The 17,986-nt window shown below is 50.9% G+C and overlaps 6 protein-coding genes across 6 annotated transcripts; 4 read left to right on the top strand and 2 right to left on the bottom strand.

Annotated features, from left to right (window-relative positions):
- Positions 1-318: 318 nt before the first annotated feature.
- On the top strand, positions 319-4,951 carry PtrM4_070310 (MdlB, ABC-type multidrug transport system, ATPase and permease component; the record flags this gene model as incomplete). The annotated part of the gene is made up of 5 exons (XM_001933697.2): positions 319-399; positions 446-754; positions 803-1,316; positions 1,366-3,779; positions 3,827-4,951. 5 exons carry the CDS (start codon positions 319-321, stop codon positions 4,949-4,951), a joined length of 4,443 nt encoding a protein of 1,480 aa, XP_001933732.2.
- Positions 4,952-5,424: 473 nt separating this feature from the next.
- Positions 5,425-7,733, top strand: PtrM4_070300 (uncharacterized protein; the record flags this gene model as incomplete). Its single annotated transcript, XM_066105893.1, has 5 exons — positions 5,425-5,631; positions 5,680-6,477; positions 6,524-6,861; positions 6,906-7,018; positions 7,063-7,733. 5 exons carry the CDS (start codon positions 5,425-5,427, stop codon positions 7,731-7,733), a joined length of 2,127 nt encoding a protein of 708 aa, XP_065964520.1.
- Positions 7,734-8,353: 620 nt separating this feature from the next.
- On the top strand, positions 8,354-9,903 carry PtrM4_070290 (uncharacterized protein; the record flags this gene model as incomplete). Its single annotated transcript, XM_001933699.2, has 3 exons — positions 8,354-9,379; positions 9,429-9,595; positions 9,651-9,903. The coding sequence occupies 3 exons, from the start codon at positions 8,354-8,356 to the stop codon at positions 9,901-9,903; spliced, it is 1,446 nt and encodes a 481-aa protein (XP_001933734.2).
- A 2,248-nt stretch (positions 9,904-12,151) lies between these two features.
- Positions 12,152-14,455, top strand: PtrM4_070280 (AraJ, Arabinose efflux permease; the record flags this gene model as incomplete). Its single annotated transcript, XM_001933701.1, has 3 exons — positions 12,152-12,290; positions 12,356-14,206; positions 14,268-14,455. The coding sequence occupies 3 exons, from the start codon at positions 12,152-12,154 to the stop codon at positions 14,453-14,455; spliced, it is 2,178 nt and encodes a 725-aa protein (XP_001933736.1).
- A 307-nt stretch (positions 14,456-14,762) lies between these two features.
- Positions 14,763-15,362, bottom strand: PtrM4_070270 (uncharacterized protein; the record flags this gene model as incomplete). The annotated part of the gene is made up of 1 exon (XM_001933702.2): positions 14,763-15,362. One exon carries the CDS (start codon positions 15,360-15,362, stop codon positions 14,763-14,765), a length of 600 nt encoding a protein of 199 aa, XP_001933737.2.
- Positions 15,363-15,785: 423 nt separating this feature from the next.
- On the bottom strand, positions 15,786-16,067 carry PtrM4_070260 (uncharacterized protein; the record flags this gene model as incomplete). Its single annotated transcript, XM_066105892.1, has 1 exon — positions 15,786-16,067. One exon carries the CDS (start codon positions 16,065-16,067, stop codon positions 15,786-15,788), a length of 282 nt encoding a protein of 93 aa, XP_065964519.1.
- Positions 16,068-17,986: the final 1,919 nt, after the last annotated feature.

The following is a 17,986-nucleotide window of genomic DNA, read 5'->3' as shown; positions in this document are numbered from 1 at the left end:
GTGGCCGAGTTCTGGGCGGGTGGCCAGCTTCAGTGGGTGGCCAGCTTCAGTGGGTGGCCAGCTTCAGTGGGTGGCCAGCTTCGGTGGCCGCTAGCTTACATGATGACGTTTACGGGCAGTGTGGGGCGTGCTAGTAACTAGCGCGTCCTGGAGTTCGGACCGTAGGCAGTCCATCGCGCTTTGAGATGTTCACCGACAACTCATCTCACTTCACGCAAGCTATTTTCGCTGGTGCTTAGCAAAGTTAGACATTGTCTACATGCACTACTTGGTCCAGCTATTGGGCCTCAGGTGGAAGGAAGTGCTGTCGAGATAAACATGGCGTCCTTCCAAGTCCCATTCTCGACGAATTCGTCGTTTTCGGAATTGCCACCTATTTCCCATTGCCATCGTTTCTGGGTTAGTAAGTCCTTCAATCACCAATTCACGTTTTCTGACTTGATAGGATACGAGAGCGGCCAGGTTCACGCCATGTGCCCTGCCGTTTCTTGCGACGATACCAGCAATACTGGCAGCCTTGCTATTGCTTAGATACCCACTGCGAATCACGAGGTCTTTTTGGCCTGAGTGGACGAAGCCTTTCTCACAGGAGAAGCATGAGAAACATGATGAAATCGAGGAATCTCCTAGTCAAAAGTCGTCCTCTGCAACGTTTGGCCTCTTGGCGATCGCTGCGATTGGACTTATGTCCCAGGTCCTCAATGTATTCTTTCCTCTTCGTGAGTCAATGGCTATATATCCGGCGATTGCATGGGTAAGTAGACTTCCAATTGCGTATGACCAACAACTAATGAGGTTGCAGGCGATCATGGCCAGCATTATCATAGTCGAGCGTCCGAGAAAGGCATTCTTGCCATTGTTGCCGCTCTTCACAGCACTGTTGCTTGAAAGACTAGTGTCTCTGTCTCATAAACAGACCCAATTCATGATCAAAAATACTCCTTGGGTCATTGCCCCTGTAGCGGCTACGATCGGCATCATTATAGTCCTCAATATGCCCCTGCGAGACCCGGTTTTACCAAACCACGACATTAGCCCCGTTTTTGGCACTCCGACGATACAGCTTCGCACTCCTGAAGACAATCTGACTCCATGGCAGTACATGACTGTGTCCTGGATGGAACCACTAATCAAAAAGGGAGTGACTCGTCATATGGAAGATGAAGACATATGGGATCTCGGCTGGGAATTCAAGCACGCGCGGCTGCACGAGGCCTTCAGGAAATTGCAGGGCTCCGTGACTAGGCGAGTGTTCGTGGCGAATGGTATGGATCTGGCTCGCACAACCGTTCTAAATGCCATTCGTTTGTGTGCAAGTGAGTTCAGCTCTTAGCCGTTGAAACTATCTGGTTCTGACTACATCAGCTCTCCTCACACCTGTACTTCTCCAACGCGTTCTCGCCTCAATGAGACATCGTAACAGCACCGCAACCATCACTTACGCCTGTATAACCTTGTTTCTGCGACTGACATCTGCCCAATTGAACGTCTTCGTCTTGTGGTACCAGCGGCGAGCATATGAGAGATGCAGAGGTGAACTGATCACAATGCTTTACGAGAAGACCCTACACCGCAAGATCTTAGGCGCCAAACAGAAAAGCGAGGAAAGTGCCACAAATGGGCACAGAAACTGTGAAGGTAATGGAGCGAGCAATGGACAAGCCTCTGATGCTCAGGAGGTGTCTAAGCCGTCCCAGAACATGTTACAGCGTATAACATCGATATTTGCAAAGAAGCCTAAGACTAAGGAAGAGAAGGACCCTGCATCCATGGGCAAGATTTTGAATCTGATGAGAAACGACGCCTACGAGATAGTGCAACGCTTCTGGGAGTTTTCTGACATCATTATCAAGCCCGCTGGTGCCATATTCGCGACAATACTAATATGGCGCATGCTAGGCTGGGCATGCTTGCTCGGTGTCTTAGCTTTGGGTGCATCGCAGCTATTGAACATCGGTATTGCACGTCTCCAGGTGTACTTTGAGAAGAAGCGCCGAGTGGCTACCGACGAAAAGCTCCAGCGAGTGAATCAGTTTATCGAATCGATCCGACATCTTCGTTGGTATGGCTGGCAGGGCGCATGGCTAGAAGGTGTTCTCGAGTCTCGCCAGAAGGAGTTGCATCTCCGTGTCCTCAACATCTTCTTCACGACCTCGCTCGCCTTTATCCTACGATTCGGTTCCGGGCTCTTTCCAGCTGTAGCATTCTACGCCTTCACCAAATTGGCAGGCCAAGACTTGCGCATCGATCTCATTTTTCCTGCTATCGACTTGTTCAACCTCTTGGAGGGCTATCTCCGGGCCTTGCCACAACTAGTCACGGTCTTGCTCAATGCCTATGTCGCCATGAGCCGTGTTGAGGAATTCATGGCCGAGCCAAACAAAGAAAATGCTGATGTTGTGCCTGCGGGAACCGCTGAGCTTAGCCTACATGGCGCATCATTCGCCTGGCCTGGGGTGGATAAAAACGTGCTCGAAGACATCACACTATCATTTCCTCCTGGGCTGACTGTAATCTATGGAGAGGTCGCTGCTGGCAAAACAGCATTGCTACAGGCCTTGCTCGGTGAACTTGACACAACAGCAGGTGAGCTTGTGCGCCCTGATCAAGTAGTGGCATACTGCGCGCAGACTCCGTGGCTACAGAGTATATCCATTCGCGACAACATACTCTTCTCATACCCCTACGAAGAAGGCCGCTACAAACAGACACTGGAGGCATGCGCTTTGCTTCCTGACATGGCCGAGCTCAAACACGGAGACTTGTCCAATATAGGCGAGAATGGCATCGGCTTGTCAGGTGGTCAAAAGGCCCGTGTGGCGTTGGCTCGCGCTATATATAGCAGTGCGAAACTACTGCTCCTCGACGATCCACTATCAGCTCTGGATCATCAGACGGCTGAGTTCATTGTTGCGAAGCTGTTGGCCGGCTCATTACTCGAAGGTAGAACGACTATCCTTGTTACACATCGGACAGAACTATGCCACGGCCTAGCGAAGCAATGGGTGCAGTTGGAGCATGGCTGCGCGAAGATTCACGAACCAACACAAGCAGAGGATGCCAATGGCCTGAAACGCACTCAGACCAATGAGACCGAGTCCGAAGAGGATGCAAAGAAGCGTGAAGAGGAACAGGCGGCGGCGGTACCCGACAAATTTATCGAAGATGAGCATCGCGCAAAAGGAGGCGTGAAGTGGAGCGTATACTGGCGTTATATCAAAGCAGGCACGCTGCACTGGTGGTCTGTTGCCATCTTGGTAATGGCGCTTTTCCGTGTTCTGGATGTAGCGCAGACCTGGTTCATCAAATCATGGGCCGAGAGCTACGAGGAAGGTGACCATACAGGGCTCTTTGATTTCCTACCTCCGGCAACTGAGGACGTGGTTCCGTGGCTATGGACCTTTTTCGGCTTTGTTGCTGCAACTGCTGTACTGTTTTGGTGGACCAACTTGATCATGTTCGGCGTTGGATATCATGCCGCGAAGACCATCTTCAAAGAAACAGTGACTCGCGTTGCCCATGCCACTTTCCGCTTCTACGACGTCACACCGGTGGGACGACTGATGAACAGATTGACGAGCGACATGAACACCATCGACGGTGATTTGAGCAACGCATTCATCGTGTTTGCGTGGCAAGTCATCGGCTGGCTGAGTGCCATTGTCATTATTTTCTCTTCGACACCAGCGTTTCTGGCTTTCGGTGTTGTGCTGTGCTGCGGTTTCGTGTACTATTTCTTCCGCTTTCTACCAACATCCCAGGGGTTGAGGCGACTGGAGGTAAGCTTTACGGTTCTCACTAGAAGCAATATACTGATGTCGAATAGATGGTCTCGCTATCCCCACTAATGAGCAACTTTGGCGCACTTGTCGAAGGGCTTACCACGGTACGTGCTTTTAATGCGCAGCAGCGCTTCCAAGCTCGCGTCATCGAAGTCGTGGACAACTTCCAGAAGAATGACCACTTCTACTGGTCGTTACAGGCGTGGCTTGCGCTACGCTTCAGTGTCATGTCTGCTAGCTCTACGCTCATCATGACTTTGATTGCAGTATACACCGGTCTCAGTCCCGGTCTCACTGCCTTTGTACTCATCACAGCAGGCAAATTCGTCATACACACTGAGTACATGTGCAGAGTCTACGGAAATCTGGAGATGGACTTTACCAGTGTGGAACGAGTAATTGAGCTCCTCGACGTTGAAAAGGAGTCACCGGGCGTTGTTGACCCCCCAGCACATTGGCCTACTTATAGTGGGGACATTGAGTTTGACGATGTGACGATTCGATATGCAGAAAACTTGGAACCGGCACTCCAGAACGTAACGCTCAAGATCCCCGCCGGGTCCAATACGGCAGTTATTGGACGTACAGGTAGTGGCAAGTCAACATTGGCACTGTCCCTCCTCGCGACCATGGTGGCGGAGAAGGGGAAAATTCTCATTGACGGTATTGACATCTCGACTGTCAACAAGCAAGCGCTCCGGAGTCGGGTAACGTTCCTTGCACAGGAACCAGTACTGTTTCAAGGCACCATGCGCAAGAACCTGGACCCATTGTCAGCCTACTCAGACGCGTCCTGCCTCTCTGTTCTCCAGAAAATTGGCGGTGACCAATACTCTTGGACTCTTTCCACCAGCATCGAAGGCGGCGGCAAAGGATTATCGCAAGGTCAACGCCAGCTTGTTGGACTAGCCAGAGCAATGTTGAGGAGAAGCCCCGTTTTAATCATGGATGAGGCTACGGCTAGCATTGATTTCGAGACTGCGCAAAGGATCCAGAGCGTGTTGCGCGAGGAAATGAAGAGCAGTACGGTGATTACGATTGCGCACCGATTGGAGGCAGTGCGGGAAGCGGACTATTGTGTGGTACTTGGAAAGGGAAAATTGATCAAGGCCGGCAGAGCGGAAGATATGCTCAAGGAGGGGAGTGAATTCCAGAGTATGTTGGCGTAGAATACAAGGTCGTTAGCTTGCAATGATGACACGAGACTTTTCCCGGGGTTATAGTCTTACTTAGTCTACTGCTGTGTTTGGGAATTGTCAAGACCATTGAATGATGCAGTCTTAGGCCGAGGCCTTCGGTCTCACCATATCACGTGATAAAATAGGTGGTTTCAGGCTTATCTACATAGGCAGGCTCAAGCGGAGGTGGCTTGCGTGGCACCGCCACGATTTGCGTTAGTGGGCGCAGGGATGTCTTATGAGCGCATTGGTCGCGGTTAGGAAATAGCGAACGCCGCATCTTCCGCGTCCGCAAAGTCTCACATCCTCAGCCTGTCTTGTATATAGTCTTGTCAGCACGCGATAGCCCAATCTATGTCCCCTTTACACAAACTTTTAGCCAGGAAACAAGCCCAAGCCCTCCATAGGCGTTACGCAGCGATCCGGAATCATCGCTACCACACAGCACGTCGCGGACCCCCGAGATGGCGTCGGGTGCTCAACCCCAAAGCAACGGCACCGCCACAGGCGACCATGAACTTGAGGAGATGACGGATAAGCCCAGTCTTCCTGTTGAGGAGGATATCATGCAGTTGGCACGACTGGGTGAGATTGCGGCTATACAGAAACTCTTCGACGGCGGCAAGTACGATGCAACGTACAAGGACGAGCAGGGCATAACACCGCTACATGTGCGTATTCTCAGTAGCCCAAGAACCAGGGAACTAATGTGTGTGTAGTGGGCCGCCATTAACAATCATTACGCCCTCTGCCACTTCCTCATCCAAGCCGGGGCCCCCATCAACGCAAAGGGCGGTGATGCCGTCGCAACTCCTGTGCTGTGGGCAGCCAAGCGCTGCAATTACTACATTGTCAACCTCCTCCTCGATCACGGCGCCGATCCGCTCCTTACCGACGACCAGGGCTTCAACCTCCTACACAGCGCGACTCTGGACGGGAATGTCTTCCAGATCGTCATGCTCCTGCATCAGGACATACCCGTAGACATTCCCGACCCGCAGAGCCATACGCCGCTTATGTGGGCGGCATACAAAGGCTATCCTTCCTGTGTGGATCTGTTTCTGCGTTGGGGCGCGAACGTGTATGCGACGGACGATCAAGGCTTTACGGCGTTACACTGGGCGCTTGTCAAGGGAAGCCAGGGGTCGATACAGAAGTTGCTTGAGTACGGAGCGGATCGATTTGCGAAGAACAATGACGGAAAGACACCGGAGATGACGGCACAGGAAATGAACACTACACGGCAATGGCGTCGTGCTCTGTCAGAAGCTGGCTTTGACAGGAACGGGAATCCAAGACAATTTCCACTTCCAGGCGTAAAGGATACCAGATGGTTTCTGAACCGCTTCATATTCGTTTGGCCGTTTGCCATTCTCTTCTTTGCGCTTTATCTTGTTAGCCATTACCCGGCATTTATGGGAATACCCCTAGCGTTGATTGTTGCATATGTCATGCAATGGGGCGCACAGAAGCTGTTACACTGGGCGCCCTCGAATATGAGGACCATACATCATACTGTGAGTTGTGCGCGTGAGTTGGTACCACTGAACTGACGAATGGCAGCCTTTCCTAGCTGGCATCTTCGCCGGAACACTATTTTGGGTCGGCCTTCGTTGGGTCACGACGGTTCTTCCTGCAACGATCCGGACCAACTTCTTTCTCAACTTCATGTTCGCGGCAGCTTACGGACTTACCGCATTTTTCTACCTCTTCACCATGACCACAGACCCCGGTTTTGTACCTAAATCTTCTAGTAGGAGTGCGTCCAAGGCTGTCATTGATGAGCTCATGGAGTTACGGCAGTTTGATGAGGTACATTTTTGCGTCAATTGTATGGTACGGAAGCCTTTGCGTAGTAAGCATTGCAAGCGATGCGAGCGTTGTGTTGCAAAGAGTGACCAGTAAGTGGACTAGTCGACGTGGAAGACGACGCTAACAGCAGCAGCCACTGCCCATGGGTGAACAACTGTGTAGCCAACAACAACCATCGACATTTCGTCATGTACATACTGTGTCTGGAGGTTGGCATCATTTGTTTTGTGAGATTGGCACTTGCCTGTAAGTCTTCCCTTCATATATAGGGATATGGCTGATGTTTGCAGACTTGGAAATTCGCGACGCGCCCAAAGACTTCTTGCAGTGTGCCGTCATCTCACCAGAGCTTTGCAAGATTCTGAACAAGGATCCGTTCACGATTGTTTTGACGATATGGGCAGCTTTCCAACTCACATGGGTAACTATGCTCCTTTGCGTCCAGCTCCTTCAAATTGCACGTAACCTCACCACGTACGAGAGCATGCGCGGTCATTTACATAACAAAACACCTGCGGATGCACTCAATACGTTTGTCACGACTGGTGACACAACTCAAGAAGTGTCTGGTAGTGGCAACACAACAAATGGGTTTGGCTCTGGTCAGGATACAGGCGACATTCCCGCGCGTCCCCAGCCCAAAGCCTCTATTTGGCAGCAGTGGAAACGTCTCCTTGGCATAGATACATTCCTCACCATTGCCCTCAACGGCAGTCAAGGAGAACGGAGACGGCGACAACGAGCGGGCAATCCCTTCTCAAGAGGTATTGTTACCAACTGCAAAGAGTTTTGGTGCGACGGTAGTCCGATGTTTGGATCAAAAGAAAGCGGGTATGCCAGGTTGGGTGGTGAGCGAGTGGATTATACTAGACTGTATGAGGTGCCGAAGATGAGATACCAGAGGAGCGGCGGGGATGATGGAGGACGATATGAGAGTGTGGCTGCAGTGGAGGATGCATGATGAATCGAACACAATGATGGATGAAGTAATATGATTATATGGAGAAATGGACGATTTGAACGTGGATCAACTCTAGTGTGACTTGTCCCTACTTCAGCCGCATCGGAAGTCGGAAATGAAAGCCGAGGCTTGGGCGAGAAACCCCCCGCGGGACCTCAAACCATGGCCGGCACATGCTTGTCGCTCCACAGTTCTGGGTCTCTTTGCTCGCGTGGCAGGTCTTGCGCTTCCTCTTGCACCATGATATGGGCGTATAGTTGACATCTTTGCTTTGTTGCCTCTTTTTAAGATTTTAGTCCTGCGCTCGAAACATGACTTCATCCGAGGCTCTGCGGGGACTGAGGACGCTTTCGCGATGCGCTGGACCGCGTTCGACACGAGTAGTGGCAGGAAGGAGGATATCGGGACATGGGGGTAGACGAGCAATATGCGTGGGTTGTCAGGGCACTTTGAGAGTACGAGGCAATGCGCCGGGTCAGAGCGGACGTCTCTTTGCGCCGGGAGCATGCAGAAGATATGCGCAGGCAGCACAACAGTGTAGGCTGGAAAGTTACAAGAGATTCTAGCCAAAGCTGATTAGAGTAGATGTACCCGAAGAGCCGGAGACAACTCATGGACCCATGGCTGAGTACGATGCGCGAGTCGAGGCCGGACGTTTACGAGACGATGAACACCAGCGAGGTATCATCAAGAACCTGCAAGACCTACACGACATGTTGAAATCATACGCACAACCGCCCGTACGTCAGCCCACAATCGAGTCTCTGCAACCGCCCAAGAAGTCGCTCTTTTCATTCCTCACGTCGCCGAAACCGACATCTCCACTACCGCCAATACCCGAAACACTGCCAAAGGGCATATACATGTTTGGAGATGTAGGCTCAGGGAAGACGATGATGATGGACCTATTCTACGATACACTCCCCCCGAATATCCAAAATAAAACGCGCATCCACTTCCACGCCTTCATGCAAAGCGTGCACAAGGACCTCCACAAGATGAAGATGACACACGGCAACGACATCGACAGCATACCCTTTGTCGCCGCCCACATCGCCGAACGCTCCAGCGTCCTCTGCTTCGACGAATTTCAATGCACCGACGTCGCCGACGCCATGATCCTCCGGCGCCTAATGGAATCCCTCATGGCCCACGGAACCGTCATAGTAACAACCTCGAACCGACACCCAGACGACCTTTACAAGAACGGCATCCAGCGCGAAAGCTTCATCCCCTGCATCAATCTCTTGAAAAAGCGCCTCACAGTCCTTAATCTGGACTCTTCAACCGACTACCGCAAGATCCCTCGTCCGCCTTCGGGCGTATACCACCACCCGCTTGACGCCTCGGCCACTACGCACGTAGACCGCTGGTTCCGCTTCCTAGGCGATTTCCAGAACGACCCCCCGCATCCTGCTGTCCACGAGGTCTGGGGCAGGGAGGTTCGCGTGCCGAAAGCAAGCGGCAAGTGTGCTGTGTTTAGCTTTGACGACATCATTGGGCGTGCGACCGGCGCGGCTGATTATTTGGAGTTGACGAGGCAGTATGAGGCTTTCATTATCACCGGGGTACCTGGTATGAACTACCGGAGTAGGGACTTGGCGAGGAGGTTCATCACGTTTATTGATGCGGTTTATGAGTCTAGGGTGAGTTTGGTTATATGAGGTGCGATGGATTGGAGCTGACTGAGAGCAGGCGAAGCTTGTGATGACAACTGCAGTCCCATTGACAGCCCTGTTCTTAGACGAATCCGAGATGAACGATGCAGTCACCGCGTCTGCAAAGACCGGTACCTTACCCGCTGCCGCCACATCTACATCTAGCCCTTCTCAAGCCTCATCCAACAAATCCCAAGAGCCAGAGTAAGTTCTTCCCTCCCCCTGTTCCCTTCTAGCTGAGAGGTTAACGTCCCCCCAGCACAGAAGCAATCTCAGATGTAATGCGCAACCTAATGGACGACCTAGGCATGAACATGGACATGCTAAAAAACTCATCCATCTTCTCTGGCGACGAGGAACGTTTCGCGTTCGCGCGTGCGCTGAGTCGTCTCAGTGAGATGGGCAGTCAGGAGTGGGTGGAGAGGGGGTTGGGGCTGGAGAAGAGGGGTGGCAAGGGTGAGATGGAAGGGTGGCAGAAGGTTAGGAGTAGATGGCGTGAGGATAGTATGTGAGGGGTGGGATAGTTTGGTACGCCCAGGATGCGTACCATGGTACTAATAAGGAGATAGGGGTTGGGATAGGAATGATGTTCTTTCAATCACACTATAAACGTACTGGACCCTGGAATTAGAAATTCAGAGGCATCCCGAAAAAAGGGTAATCGCGCGGTTGGTCAAGCGTCGTGGACCCTAGGGGTACCAGTAAGAACACCGTTACAGATCTATGGAACCCTGAACCCACAATGATGGACCCTTTACCCCTCATTCATCACCGAAACCAATTTTCCACACTCACAAAAGTCTTTCCTATCCATCTCTACCAAAAAGCGGCGACTACCCATAGACCCTCTTATTGTCCCACATGCACATTCCGCCTCATTCCTATAGTACTTATACTAAACCTTGGAAACACAGCATCTACCCCACCAAGCTACCACCACTAACCTAATTTACAACCCACGGCAGTCTACGCGGGGTGACAGCATGTCGGGTTAGCGCAAGCCGTCGGATGCCGGTGTCTTGCTGCCATGGCGGTGCTCCCACGCTACCGCTGTACCAAGATTGCCATGAGGCGCTAGTGTATGTGTGTGGCACACGCATGCATGTATGCACGGTTCAGCGAAAATGTGAGGATTGGGAGAGGGAGGATTGGAAGACGACGACGCTGGGCGAGCTACAAGCGCGTGTGTGTGTTTTGTTTGTTCCTCGAATGTGGGAGTGTAAACTTGAATTTCGGGTCTTGGACTTTGGTCTTGGGGGTCTTGGGTTTAAGATGGCGATTATGTTGTGGGTCGACGGGGGGTCTTACCCCACATTGCGCTGGGGAAGGTGGATGGAGATATCGTAAGATATCGCAACATTAAACAGCGGAGAGCAAGGGAAGGGTTGTCAGATGCTCGTGGAACCCACACACCCACACACGCCCCATGCTTCTAAACCCAACTTTCACGTACATGCATCTCACCACACGTCAGCCTACAGAAAAAAACCCAATCCAACAGCAACGTATCCACACCACGATCTCGATACCTCACTCTCACCACCTTAGCGTCGAGCACTCAGTCGTAGAAAGCATCGAGATGAGGTGAGAAGCAAGCTCCCTTGGCCACATATGCTTCAACGGGCGGGCCGAAGACGCTTGAAGCAGGCGCAGATTGGCAATGCTGATCTCATGATACTCTTACCACGTTCCCCCGGCTAGGAATCAGTAAGGGTGTATCCCTGATGGATACGGGGGAAACCTCGCGATGGGAAGAGGGGGGAGATGAGAAAGTTTTTACTGTAGTCTACTCCATGGTTAGGTGCAGGAAAGGGTTGAATGGTGGTCAATGGCAGAGCAAACTTCGCACGTATTTCGCACGCGCCGCATTGTTTTATCGTGACATGACCGATATAAGACCGCAAGTCCATGTGTATGAGATGGGGTTGATGGGGATTCCAACACGGTCGATCGTGCCGGATGCGTATTGATCGTCTTTTGCGGTGGACAGGGTTGGGTATTTTGGTTTTGGCCCAACGCGAGCCGCGGATCGTGGTATTATCGGTTGTTCAGGCCGCAATTGACCGACATGCTGCCTGATGTACAGTTGCGTCATTGTCGTATTTTCTGTTCAGATGGTGAATTGAATTGAAGTGAAGTCTAGAGGAATTGACGACTGAATCATGACTGGAAACAGAAAGCTCATCAATGCAGAGGGCGGGAGAGAGATTACAATCGCGTCCAGGTCTAGACGGTCGGCTCAAGTCTCAGCGTGGCTAGGTGAGCAAAATGTGGCGGTGCTTTGCGTGTCAGAACCATGAGTTCAACGCTCGTCTGATTTGGCGGTGTAAGCTTGAAGAACCAATGGCGGGAGTTTTGCACCCTGTGCCCCAGGTCACACGCTTCTTGGCTCTGCGTCATTAGGCCGGCGCTACGCCATGGCAGCCGCGATATGCACAACCATGGACCAGCGATAACACGCTTTCTCGAGCACGCGCATGGCTTGCCAGCAACCACATGTCTCTTCCGTGGTGAGAGTCGACTCCACTCCCTGTCACCTGTCCTTATCGTGCGCGTGCGGCGTCGTCGAGAGGTGCCGGGGTCCAAGAGATGTTGTGGAGAAAAGGGTCCTCGTGGTGCCCATGGTGGTGAAAGGACTAGTCATGGAAAGCTTGGTTGCTCAGTACCAGCCCAACAACAAATGGTATAGATTCTCGTTGCCCTGCGCGAGCTCAACCTCTTCTTCTCAGCTACAGATTACTGCGAATTTGACAAGCTGCCATGGTCAACTTTGCTCCTTGGCGAAAGCCGCAGACTCCGGATGAGGTTTCCACGCCTACCTCGACACAAGAGAAGGATGCCCCGCGCCGGAGATGGAACTTGGGTATCTTGGCTGACCCTCAGACTGATGAAGTGCCTGGTATATATTCGCTCCTTCCCGGTGTGGTTGAGTGCGCCTGCTAACATGTCGTTCCTTCCTACTAGGCTCCGTCATCCTCCTCTCGCGAACGCACAATCGCAACGAACCGTTGGGTCTCCAACACGCTCACGCACGCACATCAGCCTCATCGCTGCCTACGTCGGCACGACCGCAGCCTCAGCGGACTGTATCGCATGGCTCCCGCCAATCGTCTCGTTCACGGCGGCCAGAGAAGAAGCGTACAAAGGATGGCCGCTTCATCCTAGACCCTCAGCCCGAGGACTCGGCAAATGACCCTCTGAACTGGAACCAGGTCAGGCGTGATCTTGCCCTCGTCTCTCTCGGCTTCTACTGCATGATCGGAGGTGGAATGACGCCGTTGTTGGCCGCCGGCTTCAACGACGTTGCTGAAACGTACCATGTGACTATTCCCCAAGTTGCTTTGACAACCGGACTCTACATGTTGGGACTTGGTCTCGGCAGTGTCGTCGCATCGCCTACTGCCATTCTGTTTGGCAAGCGACCCGTCTACTTGACCGCCATCATCCTCTTCACCATTTCCTCCATTTGGTGTGCCGTGTCGCCAAACTATGCGTCGCTAGTTGTGGCACGTATTGTGCAAGGTTTCGCTGTCTCGCCAGTCGAATGCTTGCCCAGTGCCACCATCGCCGAGATCTTCTTCCTTCACGAGCGAGCCTACCGTCTCGGCATCTACACGCTGCTCCTCCTTGGTGGCAAGAACCTGATTCCCCTTGTCAGCGCCGCCATTGTGCAGTCCTTGGGATGGAGATGGGTATTTTGGATCACATCCATTGTCGTTGGATTCTGCTTCTTCCTTATCTTCTTCTTTGTGCCAGAGACTTTCTGGGACAGGGCACCGAAGCCGTCCAAACGTCACAACCGCGCTCGTAGCAAGAGCCCTGGTAAACAACACGGTCATTTCCATCTGCCACACCTGCACCACAAGAGTGCGGATGCGACACACGCACAGTCCATTCCCGTCACCCCAACCGTCGGATCGCCGCTAGCATCACCCGTGGCCTCGCCTGGAGAGGCTCCTAGACGTCACAAGAACACCCACGTTGGATTCGCTGACCCGGAGCCTACTGAGAAATCCGCTCATGTAGGCTTTGCCGAGGACAATATCCGCCACGCAAGCGCTCCACCAACTCCCCGATCTCCAATGAGCGCCCACTCAGCTCACGATTACTTTGGACAAGTCGCGCCGGTTACAGCGACAGACCCCGAGAAACAGGCTGGCGAAGAGCGCCCCGCGTCCAACCCCGGATCAGACGCCGACCACATCTCCGAGCAATTCTCCATCCACTACACCGACTACTACCGCGATGCCCCCGCAAAGTCCTATCGCGAGTCCCTCAAGCCATTCAACGGCCGTCTAGTCAAGGACAAATGGATCCGCGTGGCTATTCGCCCCTTCATCCTCTTCGCCTACCCCGCCGTTCTCTGGTCCTCGCTCGTCTATGCCCTCGCCGTCGGCTGGCTCATTGTCCTCTCCGAATCCGTAGCCCACATCTACCGAGACACTTCCTACAACTTTACCCCGCTCCAAGTCGGTCTCGTCTACATTTCCCCCTTCATCGGCGGTGTCCTCGGCACCGCCGTAGCTGGCCGTGTCTCTGATCTTGTCGTCCGCTTCATGGCGCGCAAAAACGATGGCGTCTACGAACCTGAGTTCCGTCTCCTCATGGCCGTACCCATTGCTATCAGCACCGTTATTGGCCTAATGGGTTTCGGATGGAGTGCGGAAGAAAGGGACAACTGGATCGTCCCGACAGTGTTTTTTGGTGTTATTAGTTTTGGTTGCTCGTTGGCTAGTACGACGGCAATTACGTTTGTGGTGGATAGTTACCGCATGTATGCTGGTGAGGCGCTTGTTACGCTGAATTTCTCAAAGAGTGAGTTTAGCCCTTTCCCCTTTCATCCATTGAACGGACTTGCTTGCTAATAGATATCCAGACGTTCTCCACGGCTTCATCTTCTCCCTTTTCTTTCCTCACTGGCTCGAGTCGGCAGGCAGCAAAAACACTTTCCTGGCAATCGGCGGTATCCAGCTGGCCTGCATGATGTTTTCTATTCCAATGTACATATATGGCAAGAGGGCCAGGATGTGGACTGTGAGAAAAAATTTGATGGAGAAGTTTTAGATTCTTGTTTTAAATGTTGATTCTGCATAGTGGGGCGTATTAGATGAATGAGATTTTATTAAAATATGTACTTGTCTCTGTCTGTCTCTCTATGTATCAGTGTTTGAGTTTGACTGCAATGTGACATACCCGTCTACTAAAGGTAGTTTGATAAGCATACGACGTACCTCGCGCTGCTTTAATTTCTTGCACATAACCGAACACGGCTTTCTTCAGTAGTTTGTGAACGGTACGCTAAGCCTGAATGGTTTTTGTCTCACCCTTACCTGGCAAAACATGCTTGTGTGCGAATGTCCATGGTCAGTGATTAGATGATTGTGATTGTCTGGATATCAGAGTCCTCCCAGCCCAGAGTGTTTTCCTGTGAAAGGTGAGGTTCTTGGTTGTCATCTTTGCTCATCTTTACTTCTTCGGTATCCAGATAGTCATAGGCTTTGATAACTATGCGTAATGTCGCCTCAAGCTCTTCGTACGGTATACGCGACCCTGAAACATAAGGGTATCTGGTCAGAAAGACACCCAGGCGAGTGTAAATATTGGGCTGTTTGGTCATAGCCACAACGAGAAAGATTTGCTGAAGCGGAGTGCCTGTGTCTTGGTATGTAGAGTTGCCGAGGTAGAATAGACTAGCATTGCCCGACCGTCCGCCTAGCCCGAGGGCATTACAGTCTGTGGAGCAGTCTTCTCGTCCAATATGCAAGTTGTTTTCTTCTGGTCCATGTGTTGCGGAAACATGGATAAGTCCATCATGATGTAAGATGGCCTTGGCACAACCAACATCAACGGAATATTTTTCAAAGCTGTCTGATCGTGCGTCTTCAAGAGATATTGTGCAGGGAAGTAGCACTCCAGTGATCTTCAAAGACGCGCTCTTGAACGCGCTGTACGGAGCCCTGTTGTCCTCCATACTTGTAACGGCCTCAAACTTGATGAAATTGCATGCCTGGAAAGATGGGCTCCAACTTACCTCATCATCGTAGGCAGCCCATGAAAAAGTGGGAGCACGTTAGGTAGCGCTCATTAAGATGTCCTGGCTCTTGGTCTTACGCCAACTAAGATCGTACATAAGGTTGGCCGCTCCATCATCCCAAAGTCCAGCTACGTATCGGAGATTAGATGCTCCACCAGATGCGTACATCCTTTCGGCAATACCTGACAAAGCTGACAGTTTGTCTTTTCTCATAGTCAGCTTCCTGGTAGAGTAATCTCGGACGGCCGAGCGCCACATCTCAAACATGCTCTGGTTATCAGTATTCCAGACTGCAACGTTATTGGCTGACTATAGTTGGTCTTTAGATTGGCACTCACATGTTTTGAGAGAAGGACATATCTACTGAAGCTCGTCCGGAGTGAAAATGATCAGTCTTCTTGAGAGGACTTTCTCCTGATACGTCCATGTCGTAGTTGTCCAGGGCTCTTGTTTCGGACCGTGGTGGATACCGGAAGGGTAGGTGTGGCGTACAGCAATAACGGGCGGAAGACCACCTTGATTGGCGACCGTTATTCGACGAGTCAAGCCATAGAGCTCAATCTTGCGCAAAAAGGAGTCGTTCACGCCAGAAGAACCTGAAACTGCTATGGTCAAGTGTGCATTCTCATACACCGCTCCCATCTTGGATGCCTCGCGCGTCCAGTCGTCGGGATCGTCTTGGATAATACACAGACAGTTGATCCAAATATAGCGTAAAACCAGTCTCCGAGTGATGTCGATTGCTTTCTGAAGGACTTGCGGCATCTTCTCATCTCGGAACCCTTGTTCAGAAAGAAATACTCTGATAGTATTCTGTAACGTGCGGAGAAACGGTGGAGGACCCCAACAATAGCTCAAGGCAACATACTTAGTGTTACTCGGAAGATCTACGTCTCGCGGGTCGACAAGTCGAGCCCCGCACACCTGAATCTCGATCAGGCGAGTTAGGAGCTCTTTGGGGGCATAGTGTAGTGGGCGTACACCTGGCCGCTCTGGTTGATTCCAGAGAGTGAGTTCGAATCCTACTGTCCTCTTGCCCGTACAGTTAAGCTAGCGGGGTAAAAAGAAAGGAATATTTTTTTAGTGAGGTGACCTTTTTCTCTTATATATATATAGTAATAGCGTAGCTAGAATAGGATAGCCTACATTCTTATTTTAAGGTTAGTTCGGGCTGAAAAATACACTTAGTAGTAGTAGTAGTAGTAGTAGTAGTAGTAGTAGTAGTGGCAGCTCTTTGAGAGGTCCAGAATTCCCGATTCGTTTGCATTCACGATGATCCAAGCCTTCAGAGCAGGCTTCAAGACACTCTTTAATGAATCTAACTGATTTATTAGAAGATAGCGAGCAACCTGTATCTGGAAGAACAGGAAGATAATCCCATAGTGGGGTGCAACCTGTTACACGGAGGGGGCTATACTGCTTTAATCCTGGTCCGCACTAAGGCAGGCGAGACTAACGTTGAAGCTCCGCGTGGTTTGTCTGGCGACAATGTAGGATATTAGTGTGATGGATCAAACCTACGATCCCTCACGCGATCACGTGCCATACAATCACGTGCCACGCTGGCAGTTGGCCCGTGCGAGGAATAATAAAGTTCCCCTCGTACTTGTATATAGATCTGTACACACAATCTCACTTATTAGAGGCATCCTAACTATTGCAGTGTACTAGTGCCTTTACAATTAGGGATTTGGTAATGACAATCTAATCCTATATAAACGATAGAATAACTAAGTATTAATCTAGGCATAAAAAGAACTTACAAGAGAGTTGACTACAACGAGTGTATCAAGGGAGTCCTCTACAACTATATACTTGTTGCCTTTGTTCTGTGCTATTACAGCTAAGGCCTGCTATCACCCTTAGGTTATGCCATTACTTGTAAGGGGCTACGCTCAGGGAGCAATCGCACAGGTATACTGGAGTTGTATTCGATGGGGAAGAGAACTACAAGCTATCTCGTGCTAAAGGTTATTTGGAGAGCGGCTTAGAATAACCTTCTACCTATAGACTGTGCGGATGGTCTAAGCGTTGTTCGGACTAAGATATTATTAAGGATTTACTAACTAGGCTCTAGCCTATTACAATACCCCTCTCCTCCTCTCCCTTAGGGGGTGTCTTGGAGGAACTTTTCTAGTAAGCGCCCCTCTTCGTCCTAAAGGTCTCTCGTGTAGGTCTCCTAGCGATCTAAAGCTACTATATTACCTAGAGTATTTGCTAGTTTAATTGTTAGTTAGTAGTATCCTTTCTACTTTACCTTAGGATATAGTTTCTACCTACGCCTTCTACGTTTACGTAGCTCGCTTAGAATTTCTTCTATAACCTATTCCTTTTTACCGTTAACTTATAGTAGTAGAGGTTAGTAGTTATCTTATTCTTAGCTTAGTAATAGGTCTAAGCTAGCGAGGTAGAGTCTATTAATATAGAAAAAGGGTAATAGCCTAGAGAGGTATCTAGCTTAACTAAATAGCTATTAATTACTTTAATTACAGTCGGGTGACAAAAAGAAAGAGACTTTTTAAAATTTACCTTTTTCTAAGCTCTATATCTAAAGAACTAGA

This window comes from Pyrenophora tritici-repentis, chromosome 2, assembly GCF_003171515.1.
Source record: "Pyrenophora tritici-repentis strain M4 chromosome 2, whole genome shotgun sequence".
NCBI lineage: Eukaryota > Fungi > Ascomycota > Dothideomycetes > Pleosporales > Pleosporaceae > Pyrenophora > Pyrenophora tritici-repentis.
The sequence above is the reverse complement of the archived record's forward strand: the minus strand, read 5'-3'. Positions and strand labels throughout refer to the sequence as shown.